Here is a 14,358-nt window from a genome sequence, read left to right as displayed (position 1 = left end):
TCTTTTTTTTTTTTTTTTACTTAGGCTACTTGAGTCCTATTTTGGACTTTTTTTTATTCCTACTTGAGTAACATTAAATTATTATTATTACTTTTATTTGAGTGGAGATCTTGGCTAAACCATAGTCTATATGCATGCATTGTACTTTACCCACCTCTGTATTTGGGGGTCAAAGTAATAAAACATTAAAAATAACATTAAAAATAAAACATAAAAAATGACCATTACATTATTTACTGGTGACGTCACTCACGGTGCGGAAGTTGCGCGAGCTGAACAAACTGTCAGCGGAGCCTGCTAGGTGCTACTGCTGCTGCTACGGCTCTAAAAACAAGTTAAACATTTCCATAGACATCCACAAGTCAAGATCCGGACTATTATCACAGGGATATGGATGAAGACGTGTTGACGACTCTGAAACTATTGATAATCGGTGAAAGTGGGGTCGGAAAGTCCAGGTTTGTGGATTTTTGCATTAGCGGAGCCTGTAGCTAGCCTGTTGTAATGTTGACATTCTTGTTTGTTATGTAAGTTTATTGCTGCTTAGGTGCTGAGCCTTGGAGGTCCATTTTGTTCTCTCAAATTAACTCATCTTTTATTAGTGTTATTGTATGATGGAAAGCATAACTAAACGTACAGCACCACAGGGACATTTTTTTTTTTAAACTTTATGTGCTATTGTGTTTATTAAGTTTATTATTGTCTTGTTAATCTGATCTTATTTCAAGTGTATTTTAGTCTTTCCTCATCGCTGCTATTCAGACATGCTCTGAATATGTTTGTATATTTTACAGCCTTCTTCTGAGGTTCACAGATGACACTTTTGATCCAGAGCAGACTGCCACAATAGGTTTGTAGTGTCCACTGTACACAATAACACAGCCTATCCACTGTAAAGCCCAAACACACCTGAGTACGTCCTTCTCCTTTCACTCACAGGTGTGGACTTTAAAGTAAAGACTATTGCCATAGATGGAAACAGAGCCAAACTCGCTATATGGGTAAGAATACACAGTAGATCATTGTGTACTTATGCTTTGTGTTAAAAATATAATGTAGATCACTGTTTGTCCAGATGGGGGCGACATCGTTCATTAAAACATCACCATCAAACATCAAATGTTCCTTATGTCTGAGATGTTTTAGAAAACCTTCACTCATTACATTAGAATGTGATTTTGGTTTGGCGACTTAAGTGAAGTGTGTCTTGTCTTAACCAGGACACAGCGGGACAGGAAAGATTTCGGACCCTGACTCCCAGCTACTACCGTGGTGCACAGGGTGTCATTTTAGGTATTATTCATTTAAAACTGTCAATTAATTTAATGTATTTACAATATCTACACCATTCCTTCTTTATTTATTGAATATTATTATTATCGTTTTTACAGTGTATGATGTCACCAAGCGTGACACTTTTACAAGACTTGACAACTGGTTGAATGAACTGGAGACCTACACAACACGGAATGACATTGTGAAAATGCTTGTTGGGAATAAAATTGACAGAGTGAGTTGGTATAATTCCTGTTCTTATTCTATATGTTGTAGATTTAAAAATAGAAAATTGCATCAAAACTTTTTAATAATTTAACAATTTTTGCAGGAAGATCATGAAGTGGACAGAAATGAAGGACTGAAATTTGCAAGAAAACACTCCATGCTGTTTATTGGTTTGTATGCTGTTTGATGTGAAATATCCTGAAGGAAGTTGTGGTCTTGAAAACTAAACATGGTGGACTTGAACATCAGAATACTTATTTCATAGTTGGTGATGATCAAGACATTGCGTCACAAACCACTATATGGAGTTAAGCTCTGTAGCCTAGTGTATACCACTTGAGCAGGCTAAACCTCTGTTGAAAGATGCAGCCTCCGCAGCAGAAATACATTATGATTAAAATCTGGGATTTCATTTATCGAGTCCACGTCTGCACATGTTTTTGATTCTCATCTTCACTTGCTCCTCTCTTGAAATTAGGTTAGTATTTTGTAAAGTTTCCATCTTAAATGGCAAATTTAAGGCATTTTAAAAAGGGTTGGGTAGAAGATGTCATGAAGTTTATCCACTGCAAGGACATCTTCATCCTCCTGTCTTAAAGTAATGAAGTTATCTTGTACTCCATTTGTATGTCATCTTTGTCAAGTCAAAGTTATTTTAAACCCTCCTTCATTACTTTGGAGAAAGACTCTGTTTTAAATTTGTAACCCTGTGTGTCTCATTGTTTTTCAGTTTTGTAACATTTTGGACAGGTCTCTATATTTTCACTGATCTCATAAATCTTGGTGTCCCTCCTCTTTGTTCAGAGGCCAGTGCAAAAACCAAAGACGGAGTCCAGTGTGCCTTCGAGGAGCTGGTGGAGAAGATCCTGCAGACTCCAGGCCTGTGGGAGAGTGACCACCAGGGTCAGAAGGTGACCCTAGGGGTGCAGGAGCAAAGCCAGGGCGGTGCATGTGGAGGCTACTGCTCCATACCATGAAAAGGACACCTCAGTGCAATCTGACCCAATGGCTACAGACCACAGACAGACACTACGGTTTAGGTTAAACTTCTGTTGGCCGAGTGGACTTTGCTGTTTGCACACTTCTCTTAAGCCACCATCAGTTCACTACTTTCTTTAAAAACATGAATGAGAGCATTATGAAAAGTAGACCCCCTTTTGAGAGAAAGGAGATATAGTATTTGACCTAACGAACCCTGAATGTACATCTGGTTTGAATTAATTATTTTGGTGAGAGAGATCCAGCTGTACATGATCGAATCAGGTTAATGGAGTAGTGCCTATAACTTGAACCAGTTTGTTGGTTACAGCACATGCGTAGCTTGTCAAATTGTATTGTCGATGATCAGTCATAATCAGAACAGATGTCTCTTAAATCCAGTGCTTCCAGGCGCAAGTTCTGGTTTTGCTTTATTTAAAAATCCGTCACTCTATGTAACTAAGTATAACCAGTACACATTGTTGATTTAGTGTATAAAACTATTTTATTAGATTTCATGTGTAAGATCACAGCAAATATCCCCAAAGAAGTTAATTGGTTCCAATATATTTATCTTTTATTTAATCTTTAAAACAATTAGTACCTATACAGAATGTGGAGACCTCACTTCCAACGTATATTAATGAATAAATATATGTCTTTATTAAGTTTTTCTAGGTTGGACCATATCTTGTTAAGTTACAATGGTGGCGGCGTTTACAATACAGTATGTAGATTTTGAAGTAGATTATACATTTCCTCATAGTTGCTCTACCTGTGTGCTGTTTTGGCCAATGAAGACAATAATCGAACATAATGGTCTGAGGACATTCCTGAACATTTCTATATCGTTAATATGCAATAGTTTTTATTTGTTGCGCTCTATCTTTTTCTGATGCCCTTATCATTGTCCTTGGCCATTTTATCCTTGTTTTTTGATGTGCATCTGTCTGCGTCATTTTAAGCAATAGTTAAAAATGAAATCTGCCTTAATGTAAACTGACTACAATTCCTGTGTTGTTTTGTTGCAATCTTAAATAAAGGACAACCTCGATCTGTCACTAACTGTTGTTTAATTGCTATTTGAGACGTGCCATTAACTTTCCGTGTTGTCTCACAGCCCAACTAATCAAAAACAGGTTTACAATGGAAACCCTGCGTGAGGTGCTCTTTCCATAAAATGTAACTAATGTTGACTTTGCTACACACGCAAAACTGAAGTATAGTTCGAAGAAAATGTCAGAAAGCCGACCAAAAGGCGAGTGGAAAGATCTAGTTAATCATGTTTTGCAGAATAGCGCCTGAAGCGAGGCTATGATTACAAGCTTATGTTTGGTGTCAGGATGTCCCCACATGGAACAAGACGCTCCCCACAAATCTCCAATGAGTGGAACAGCAGTCAACGCACTGCTAACGCTTATAATGCGCTCAATTTTACCAACTTTTGACAGGTCGACTGAAAATAGGGAAGACAGTTTCAGAAACCTTGAGGACTATTGACTAATCACGTGGACAAATTGTAGCTGTGCTAATACCACAGTCCTGCCCAGACTACAACCATTGAATAAGACATTTGAAAAGATTTGACAATAATTTAGGAACAATCACTACATGAAATATACCACTAACTACATTACAGTCAAACACTGCTCATGACATTCCAAGCAGTGATTTAAGGAATGGCACAGGCCAGAAGATTTCACATTGGGTTTATTCAAATAGCTGCTGTCAGACTCAAAACATTGGACGACAATCCAGTCTCATGAAAGTTAATATAACTTAGAAGAACAGAAGGCAATGGTAAGTCAATAACATCAAAATGAAAAGTTACACAATATACATTAGTGTTTGGTGCTTTTTCAGATGTCAGAGTTAATCATAAGTGAAACATAACATTGAGTTTTACAGACATAACAGGGCACTGGCTATTTTAGCATCTGGTATCCCCATATGGAATAATGTGCTAATGCCTACACACAGTTTGCCAGAGCCACCCTGACAGTCTGGACTTCAGCGATGTGAGAGGACTTCTGGATGATGCGGCTGGTGAGGGCGGGGCAAGAGGGGTGGGGTTTGGCACACGGTCTGTCCAAAGGAGGGGTCCTGCAGACAGCAAGGGGCTCTCTGGACACTCCACTGCTCTGTCCCTGGGCCAGGCTGGTCAGGGCCACTGCAGCGTGCAACTCTCTCCAGCCAGGGTCGCCTCCATGCTGTGGCTCACTGAAGAGACAACATTCACTATTATGACTGACTGTGCTTGTACAGTCTTGTCTGATATTAATATGTGCATTCTAACTGACCTGCCAGACTTAGTAGAGGTGTAGTCGACAGGGTCTGTAATAAAATACAAAGGCAAAATGATAAGAGATATTTGGTTTTCTCACCAACATTATCTAAATTAAAAAACAAAAAAGAGAAGACACCGCAGTACAAAGGAGTGCACCCCAAACTGTATTTTATGTCAGAGAAACTGTTGTTCTCATTTTGTTTATAATGGAGGAACAGACAGTAACTGGTCTGTGTGTTGTACCACTTTACCTTCCCATGTTCTATATTTTCATTTCTCTTTGTCCACAACATCTGAACAATAATCAGTTGCAGAGTCATTCTTCCCAAAATAAGGCAGTAATGCCATACTGCTCGACAGTGGTCTGCTAAAGCATGTATTATGTGCACAACACGTTTCCATTTCAGTTTGGGAATATTGCTGTTTTGGAGATATCAGAGATTTTGGCTGAAGCTCAGAGCAATAGACAGGGAAATTAGAGGCCCGCTGTGCAACACAGTCCTTTGGTGCTAACAGCCCGAAACATCTCCGTCTCTGGTTCCCTGAGCCATGCTCCAGCCAAAAGCAACTACTCACTGATAGTAAATCATTCAGATATTTTATACTCTTTGCTACTGAGTATCCACTTCAGCTTCACATTGTTTGCCAATAACTGTTCTCAGCTCTGTATTTTATTCTCTTGAAACATGTGTGCTATGTCAAGGGGCTAGGATTTACAGATGGGATGAACTGATGGACTCCAGTCCCTTATATATGCCACAGGCCAGAATAAATGAAGGGATAGTTGTTTTAGGAAGGGCATCCTATATAAACCTACCCATGCAAATGACTCACTCAAGGGTCCCTTGGGTCGCCTATGGGGAGTCTTTATGTATTTATTATGGACTGGAGCTTTCCCATTTCTGATTCATAGAGCCAACATTACGAGTGGATTTATACCTTGGGTGTTCTTCCCCTACGCATCGTGTTTTTCCCACAATGCTCTGCTCCAGTCAAACAGGTGTGCCATTGTAATGTTCTCTGGAAAACAACTAAGTGCTCAGAAAATACCAATACTTTATATCCTCGTGAGCAGTCCCCACTCAGCACCACTGTTTTCATTTGTTATAAAATGGGATGAAAATGCAACATTGGTCCAGGTATGTTTGTAGTGGTTATGTTTTCACTTTAAATGTGCCCAATAAAACACAACTGGAGTCACTTTTATAGCTCTCTAAACTTTCTCTGGGAAACACTGCACCTGATTTAAGAACCAAAGCTAACAGTAAAAGCCACGCTAACAGTCAGCAAATAACATAGCATTTTATTAGGACATAAATGGACATATTTGGTGAATGTGGGACAGTGTGTTGTGGGTTATGAGCCCATCAGTGCAGTTCAGAGGTGCTTTAGGCGTCTCTAGGGACAAGTACTGAGGTGTTAATGAGCTGAGAGCACATCATGGATCTGGCACTGACTCTTTCCACTTTACCTCCTCCACAAATACGACCTACAGAAGCATGTTAGGTGCTTGGACAAACATTTAACAAGGTTACACAGTTTGACTAAAAATCACCATATATACATCTTTACTATTTTAAAAGTAATGCATTTAAATTATATATATATAAAAAAAAAGTGCACTGAGAGTAACCTTTACCAGGCCAGATAGAAGGGCATTTTTTATTCTAAAAATGTGAAAATAACCCAAAAAGTTAATTCTTTAGTTTATTATTAGCAATGTGAAGTGATAGACCTGTTTCAGACCATACATTTAACATACATTTTAACATTTTTTTTTTTTTTTTTTTTTGAAAAGTCCCTGATTTGACAAAATATCATACCAAACTATATATAACTTTCTATGTCTATAAATTATATAAAAAGTAATACAGCACTGTGTATGAAATGTCCACTGCCTAAGGACATATAATGTCTAATGTTTGGCAGCCCAAGTGGGAAAGGCCCTTGTCTGTGTTATAGTGAAACAAATATTTTCTATCATAAATCTTCAACATTTTTGGAGGGGAATTCACGAAAATGTGATATATATATATATATATATATATATATATATATATATATATATATATATATATATATATATATATATATATATTTATTAACTGATAATTACTGATATATGACTGCAAATCTAACCACTGCAGTTTATTTAGAGGAAACAATAAAAATTAAATAATAGTAACTGAAAAATATCCTATCAACTTTTAATCAAAATGTGTATTTGGAAGCATCAGATCTATTAAAAGCAAACCTATATGTCATACAGTAGCTCTTTAACTGACCATCCCCTTAACTATGTTTGGCTGGGCTGTGCTCTTGTCACCCTGGGATGTATAAAGTCTCAGACATGCTGTAATTGTCCTCGAGACTGGACGGGACATTTCCACGTCCATGGCAAAGCGGCTGCAGCGGAACAAACGGCACATTCAAATATATGGAAATGATATTTGTGGTGTGCAGTAACTGAGGCCTTCCAGTTTATAAAACCAGGGATTTTGTCGTTTGTCTGAGTCTTTATTAGATATGTTTGTAAAAGATTTGGCTCTCAGATTGATCTGGATTTTGAGCTTGTCATAGTATGCAAGCCACTGAAGGTCTGATAGGGCACACAAATGTACACACTTTTTGTAGTAACTTTCAAACTGAATTAAGTTTAGCTGCTTGCTTACAGGGAATGCCAGGGATTTATTGATGTCTAGGTTCTCTGAGGACTTGCATGGAAGTTTTGGTTCACTCAGTTCTAGTTTTACTGTACACGATGGTGTAGTAAATATTAAAGTAAGGAAAAGAGCATAGTTAAACTGTCATCTTAACACATATTCAGCATAAATCCAGAATTAATGCATAAGTAAGTGAGTAGTCCTGGCACAGATTCTCTCATTGCATCAATCTATGACATATGACAACTATATAAACTGAAGACAGACTAATTGACTGAAGTTACTTTTACTGTAACATTTAGATCATCTATTCATTCGGTTGTTCCTAATACTTCAACATGTGGGCCTTAGATGTGGTATATGCAAGACAGGACTGACAGTAAATGACAAAAACTTTTACATTTGGTCAACAGAAGCAAGATACACAAGTCGAGCCAACACATGTGTTTGTTTGTGGGATAAGTCTGCAGTGCAAAAGAAAACCAATAATACCCTCTTTTTGTTGGGTTTCAGACTACATTAAAAAAAACATCCATAGGACCTAATATTTAACAGAGATGGGGACAGCTTAAATGAATATTGATAAAATTGAGAATTATGTTGTAATATAGCAAGTTCTAGGGTCTAGTCACTGATGGAAATGATCAGGTACAACATATGTGAATTTGCCTTTTGGATATTTCATAGGAAAGTACAATGTAATCACATCAGGAATCAGGAAGCATGACATCACCGCATTCTACAGTCTGAAAACCACCAACTCCTGCTTGCATTTTTTGTTCTCTTGTAAGTTTGCAGAAAGCTCTCTCACCCATGTGGTAGACGTAGTTGGCCTCTGTGCTGTATGATGATGCTGGCGACGCCACATCCCGCTCACAGTCGTTGGAGCTGAAGGACTCGGAGTGGCTCCTCCGCTTCCTGCCTGTGCCCGCCACTCGCTCCGCCCCCATCATGTGACGCAGCGTGTCGTTCAGGTAGCGGTTCAGTAAACTGCTCTTGTATTTGGAGGGGCCTGACACCCCATCATCCCCGCTGGAGAGGACTCTGCTCTGGGATTGTAGGGTGCTCTGGTGGGAGGACATCCTGCCAAAATCTGAGGGTCGAATCTGGGCCTGTAGTGGGCATTCGTCTGTGGAAATGAGATTGGTGTGACACAAGAAGCCAACAATAGATGCAGGTGTGTTTAAAGCTCTTACCTGTGTCTGTGTCTGTATCATCGCTGCACACACTCAGTCTCTCGGCGTTGCCCTGGATGTACTGGTTGTACAGTTTGATCCTCAGGGCCCAGCTCAGGTCAGGCTGCCTCACTGTGTTCTTCAGCCTCCGCCGGGCATTGGCAAACCAGTTTGAAACCTGTGCACATTTAGAGTTGTAAAAAATAAGCACCTGAAAATCCAGTCTTTTTCCTTGAAAGAAACATGCTCACATTTGACACAAGGTAACATAATCATTACAGTAGACAAGCTCAAAGTAAACAGTAATAGTTCCCAACAGTGATTTTATTCCTTTTACAACAGTGGGTTGATAAGCCATTTTATAACTGCTATAGTATAATATATTTTAATATTTACCATACATTTTTCATATTTGATTTTATTTTGTCAAACTCACAAATCTGTTTGGTCATCAAAAAGCAAGTTTTCAAAAATCTTCTCAAACTAAATAAAAGCTTTAAAATAATAATTTAAAAAATAGTTATTGTAGTGTTTTAAAACCCACTCTCACCTGCACTAGTGTCATGTGTGATCCCAGAGCCAATAGAACCTTCTCAGTTTTGGTGGGATAAGGGTTGTCCCGGTGTTTGTAAAGCCAGTGCTTGAGTGGCCTTGCCATATCCTGCAACACCTGCCTCTTATGGCGAACTTTGACCCCACCAAGACGAGACCTAAGGGAGACAGAATCACAAAATTCATTTTAAACTACAAACTAAATCTGAATAGTTTATTTACATATGCAAACCTGTACATACCCATATTTCCTATATTTTGGTGATCCATTTGAAGTGGCCTCTTGACATCTCACTTAAACAACCTGGAGATGTGTCTTCACTGTTCAGTCTACTTGCCTCTCCTCTTCTGTCTCCAAATTCTAGCACTGTAGATTTTATGTCAAGTTTGTCCATTCTTTCCAGCGTCAACAGGTGCATACCAAAATGTCCTCAAATAAGAAAAAAATATGTTTCCATACTTGTAAAAAAGGGAAAAAGGAGAGAAAAATTGTATCTTGGTCAAAAAGATGATACTCCCAGCAGCTTCAGTTAGTTGTGTTTGAAAAGGTCCAAAGATATTGTGAGTCTAGAGTGAGGAGAGCCCACCTAAACTTCTGCACTTCTGCCGATTGGCCCTCCCACCATCCAATCACGTGCAAGCTTGTGGAGCAGCAGTAGCACCCCGCAATATGAAAACTATAACACATGTATATCAGCAAATGCGGTCAGAGGATTTACAAGTAACATTTGGCCTGATGTGACTGCTGCCAACGCTAAGCAATTCACCACACTCACATTTTTTCAACATGAGGTCGACAGATTTTGTGGATGTTGAGGTTTGAACCAAAAATCGTGTCAGCAAATAATAATACATGTTTTAGTGGGGACTTTGGAAATGGATGGTGTAATTACAGAGGGCCTAATAATCGGGAAAACCACAGAATGGTGCCCAGTGCTAGACAGAAGAGAATCCTCCAGGGCTCGGGCTGATCTCCATACAAATTGGTGGATAACAGAGACGGTCTGAAGATGGAATAAATTCACAGATGTTTGGAAGTCTTTTAAATCTGGAAAATATTATAACATTTTTACACTGACAAAAATCAAAAAATATAAAGACAGACAAAACTGGGACCAGATTTGAGTTAACTATGATCATATTCATTTGTCATTGTGAGAGAAATCCAAATCGCAATGTAAGAAAATTTGTCAAATAATAAAGATAGGTACAGATATACAGGTCAGATTAAAGGGCCCATATTACACTATTTTCTGATCTATTTTATAATGATTTTCCTCATCACAGACATACCTGTAGTTGTGTTTTGTTTCCTTTGCACATGTTTAACACACAAACCCTGCATATTTAGGCTGTATTCTTCTCTCAAAAAGAAAACACTCCACTGTGTTACATTGTGTTATTAAACTTCATACACTTTGACTACAATCATTTGGATAATTTCATCCCTTGAATTGCCAATCTCTACTCAATGCAAGGTAAAAGGTAGCTGTTAATTTGAAAACTACCACCACATAAAATCACAAGATGAAACAGAGCATTTCGAGCTTGAGAGATGTAGATGGTAGGGCTACTCAAAATGTGTGAATGAAATGAAACAAGTCCAGGTATAAACATAGTGTAATATAAGCTAGAACTCTTATTTCTTGTCTGCATTCAGTAGCCTACGCATTAGAGTATTTATGAAATAACACAATTGCACACACACCACCTCAACACACACCTGGGATTAGAATAATAAACCTGGAACTAAACTTGGACTAAACCAGGCCTGAACCCGGAACTTGAACAGGCTCAAACCATGTCTCCATCAGGATTCAGCTGGGCTCAAACCAGGACCAAACCAGATCAAGCATGAACCCTCCCTTAAATTGAACAGAAGCTTTTTCTTTTCCAGTCAAATAACCCAAAAGTTGATACAGCTTGCCTGTCTAGTTAAACATACAGTATATCAGCACTATTTTCTATACATGTGTATTAAGCTGAAATACTCGGCGTGACATGGTCTGATTAAATAAACATCTGTTTCAGCTTGCTACTGTTTTGAGAACACTTAAAGAAATATCAAAACACCATACTTATCCAATATAGAAATATATATGGCTAAAATAAATAGAACTCCATCCACCGCAGTAAAAGGAAAAAAAAATTCTCAGTAATCCATCAATAAAATATTTAACCATGCAGTCTAATCACCGATCTGTGTGTTGCCTCTTCAATGTTACAAGATAGGGCCACATTTGAATATGTGTCTCTTTTGTCTATCCATATTTTCTTCTGTAAATCTGCAGATATTGTACAATAATAACTTTTTCATATCCAGTCTCTTTATCATCTTCAGGGACACCAAACGTCTGATAAAATGTCCCTTTAGCTCTCATTTAGACCGCGATTGCTGATCGTGTTCAACTGTTAAACATATTAAAGAGCCCATAAGTCTCACCCCTGTACATAATTTACAGATATCAGTGGGGAGGTTGAGTTTGGGAGCTGAAAAACACATGCGTCCCCTTCAGGTGCCATAAATTCCTGGCGCACATTCCTGAAGGAGAGGTTGGAGAATGCTACATGCTAACACACACCATTTAACCCTGTCCCAGAGCTCACCGTCTGCACTGTTGACACTACAGAGACACAGTCACCCTGACAGCCAGGGGACATGTTAAAGAAGCCAAACAGACATATGTAGTTGGTAGTTTGATATGTATGCTATATACTCTTGACTATACCCAAAATTATAATATGACACAAAGCAATTATGTTCGAGCTAAATCCAAAGCTTATTTATCATTTATCAAGTTATCTTGGTTTGTTGGCTCTTTATTCCAAACTTTTATCAGATGAGGAGGCAAACCCTTTAATAAAAAAAACTAAACTAAACAAAATGAAACAAAAAAAACAAAACAAACAAACACACAAAAAACAGTGCATAATACTCTGTCTTTTTGATTAAAATCTATTGGTAGATTGAACTAACAGTAATGACATGTGATGATCTTATGTCTAATATCACCACCATCTTAAAATAAAATGCCCCATGGGCCAAGAAAAAAAAAAAAAAAAACAATATACAGTAAGTCAGCAATAAAACAAAAATCATAAACAAATATGCAAAGTAGGATGTAGGTGGTTTGCAATGTCAAAACGGGGAATCCCCAAGGTAAATTAGTCATTGTTAAATCACTAAAATATTTGGATCAAAATACGATTTTAAAGTATTAAAGTAATATAGTGGAAAAAGTAAGTATAGTGGGATAACTGTATTTTCTGGGCATGGAACATACTACCTGGAAGTCCCCACTCAGGACATAAAACCACAAATGTTAGTGTTGGGCTAAAACCAAAGCTAACTTTTCTCCTAATTTTTGTTAATGCCTCTTGAAAGAAGGAAGTATTCATGACACTAAATAGTACTTACAGAGCAAGTGTGTCAGTGTGAGATATACTGTCATTTTTCACTGTTCAAAATACTGCTCAAGTATATGTCAGCAGTAAAAGCAGATTAAATATTTTTGTTCTATTTTTGTATTGCATCACTACAACCCCTTTAACCTCTGTTCAACAAGATAAGACATTTTTGGCCATTTCTATTTTGATTTAAGTTAATTGCTTTTAGCTCATTACCAAAAATTGACTTTAAAATGGCCCAAATATACTGTATATTTTACTCTATGGAAATGCATTAAAATAGGTGGGCATATTTATTTTAATGTACTATATAAACAGGTACATGATTGAGCCAAATTATCCGTTACCAATAGACGTCATTTTTCAGAGTGATGTTTGAAGTGGGAGCAGCAGAGTTCTTGTTTTTACTGGACGGCAGAGGTGTCTTTAAAGGCATCATTATGATCTCAGAGAGCCTGCAGATTCTCAGAGGCAACATGAAGTTAAAGTGCAGCCCCTGGACTAGGGCGGGATCCGGGTCTGGCACCAGAGTAAACACTGCGACTTTTGGATTGACACCTGACAAAATAGTTTCTCACTAACGCATCTCCAACTAGTTTATTGTCTTTGAAATGAGATGAGGTGGATGAAATTAGTGCATTAGTTGGCATGGTGTCTGCGTGTCTGTGTGGGCTTCCACTGTGTACTACACTTCATGGAGATATTATTGCTTTGTCATGAATGTTTCACAGTATGATATTAGACCCATTTATCTTCATGGAGACTAACCATATCAAATTATAGGTCAGATCAGAGTAATGTAATTTAATAAATGTAAGGTAGAGCTGTTTATTATACTGTGGATACTGTGAATATTATACTGACGTTTAAGTCATGTTATAATGTTCAAAAACAAACCTGGAGTTGTGTTTTGTTTCATTCACACATGTTTGAGTAATCATGCAATATTGGTCTGTCTACACCTCCAAAGCTCAAAATGCTCTGTTCCACCTTAAGATGTCATGTTATGGTATATGGCATATATTTGATTACCACATCTGCTTAGAAGTCTATTTCCCAGTCAAATACATCCCACATAACAAGGCCTATTTAGTGAGCTTTTACTGTAACTTTTATGTGCAGTCATAACTCGGCCTGTGTACCTCTGTGAAGACCTGGGTCCCCTGAAAGCCATTATTATCCTTGTACAAGCACAACGCTCTGCTCAGGCTTCCTCTAAACTTCACATGATTGACACATTAACACTCCTTCACACCCAATTGAGCTCAGCAACTCAAGAAGATGGAAACCCCAAGAATGTGAAAGAATGTAGTCACTGAAAAATATGACTCTTATAGTGGCGAAACAGTAGACCAAAGCAATATAGGGGATATATAGGTCTAGTTTATGACCTACAATGTCAATAGTCTATAATAACTTTTCCAAATATGCTGCCATTTTCAATATAGTTCACCCAGGGCTTTTAACAGACTGTTATCATACTTGTGTCCCCATTTTGTGAGACATTAGCGACTGCTGCTAATATTACTGCTCTGGTGTGCATTACACTTAATTGAAGTGCAGCAGCTGTCAGAATAATTACATGGCGATGTTTGTGACTTGGCAGAGAAGGATTACGTTTGACCACAAGCGCTGGAGAGTTTCCGCTTTTTTTTTTTTTTTTTTAACTTTCAGTCTGTGAGACATTTTTTTTCTCTGCCAAGAGCCAACAAAGAAACTGGAACTAAGACAGCAAAAAAGGGATTGTTTCTTTTCGTCTAATTAGCAAAACACTAAGGGACAGTGCCTTAAA

General features: G+C 38.0%; 2 protein-coding genes across 2 annotated transcripts; one reads left to right on the top strand and one right to left on the bottom strand.

The window, feature by feature from the left end:
• Positions 1 to 251: 251 nt before the first annotated feature.
• LOC110173486 (ras-related protein Rab-18-B) lies at positions 252 to 3,542 on the top strand. Its single transcript, XM_020939503.2, has 7 exons — positions 252 to 458; positions 795 to 850; positions 940 to 1,001; positions 1,221 to 1,293; positions 1,392 to 1,510; positions 1,607 to 1,673; positions 2,308 to 3,542. Exons 1-7 carry the CDS (start codon positions 391 to 393, stop codon positions 2,478 to 2,480), a joined length of 618 nt encoding a protein of 205 aa, XP_020795162.1. The 5' UTR covers positions 252 to 390; the 3' UTR covers positions 2,481 to 3,542.
• A 909-nt stretch (positions 3,543 to 4,451) lies between these two features.
• LOC110173427 (homeobox protein Mohawk-like) lies at positions 4,452 to 13,005 on the bottom strand. Its single transcript, XM_055151939.1, has 8 exons — positions 12,914 to 13,005; positions 11,766 to 11,782; positions 9,401 to 9,452; positions 9,157 to 9,316; positions 8,628 to 8,784; positions 8,243 to 8,560; positions 4,782 to 4,815; positions 4,452 to 4,701 (listed from the first exon to the last, which is right to left on the bottom strand). Exons 1-8 carry the CDS (start codon positions 13,003 to 13,005, stop codon positions 4,452 to 4,454), a joined length of 1,080 nt encoding a protein of 359 aa, XP_055007914.1.
• Positions 13,006 to 14,358: the final 1,353 nt, after the last annotated feature.

The sequence above is a fragment of the Boleophthalmus pectinirostris genome, unplaced genomic scaffold (genome assembly GCF_026225935.1).
Source record: "Boleophthalmus pectinirostris isolate CB_2022bp ecotype Guang Dong unplaced genomic scaffold, ASM2622593v1 HiC_scaffold_16, whole genome shotgun sequence".
Taxonomy (NCBI): domain Eukaryota; kingdom Metazoa; phylum Chordata; class Actinopteri; order Gobiiformes; family Gobiidae; genus Boleophthalmus; species Boleophthalmus pectinirostris.
This window is presented reverse-complemented; position numbering and strand designations above follow the sequence as displayed.

What these genes read in the sequence shown, in the direction of transcription:
- LOC110173486 (XM_020939503.2), top strand. Translation starts at nt 391, where the DNA reads ATGGATGAAGACGTGTTGACGACTCTGAAACTATTGATAATCGGTGAA. An exon ending in TGCACAGGGTGTCATTTTAG is followed by an intron (nt 1,294 to 1,391) that starts GTATTATTCATT and finishes TCGTTTTTACAG; the next exon opens with TGTATGATGTCACCAAGCGT. An exon ending in TTGGGAATAAAATTGACAGA is followed by an intron (nt 1,511 to 1,606) that starts GTGAGTTGGTAT and finishes CAATTTTTGCAG; the next exon opens with GAAGATCATGAAGTGGACAG.
- LOC110173427 (XM_055151939.1), bottom strand. Translation starts at nt 13,005, where the DNA reads ATGATGCCTTTAAAGACACCTCTGCCGTCCAGTAAAAACAAGAACTCT. An exon ending in CACACATGACACTAGTGCAG is followed by an intron (nt 8,785 to 9,156) that starts GTGAGAGTGGGT and finishes AAATGTGCACAG; the next exon opens with GTTTCAAACTGGTTTGCCAA. An exon ending in ACCTCTACTAAGTCTGGCAG is followed by an intron (nt 4,702 to 4,781) that starts GTCAGTTAGAAT and finishes TTGTCTCTTCAG; the next exon opens with TGAGCCACAGCATGGAGGCG.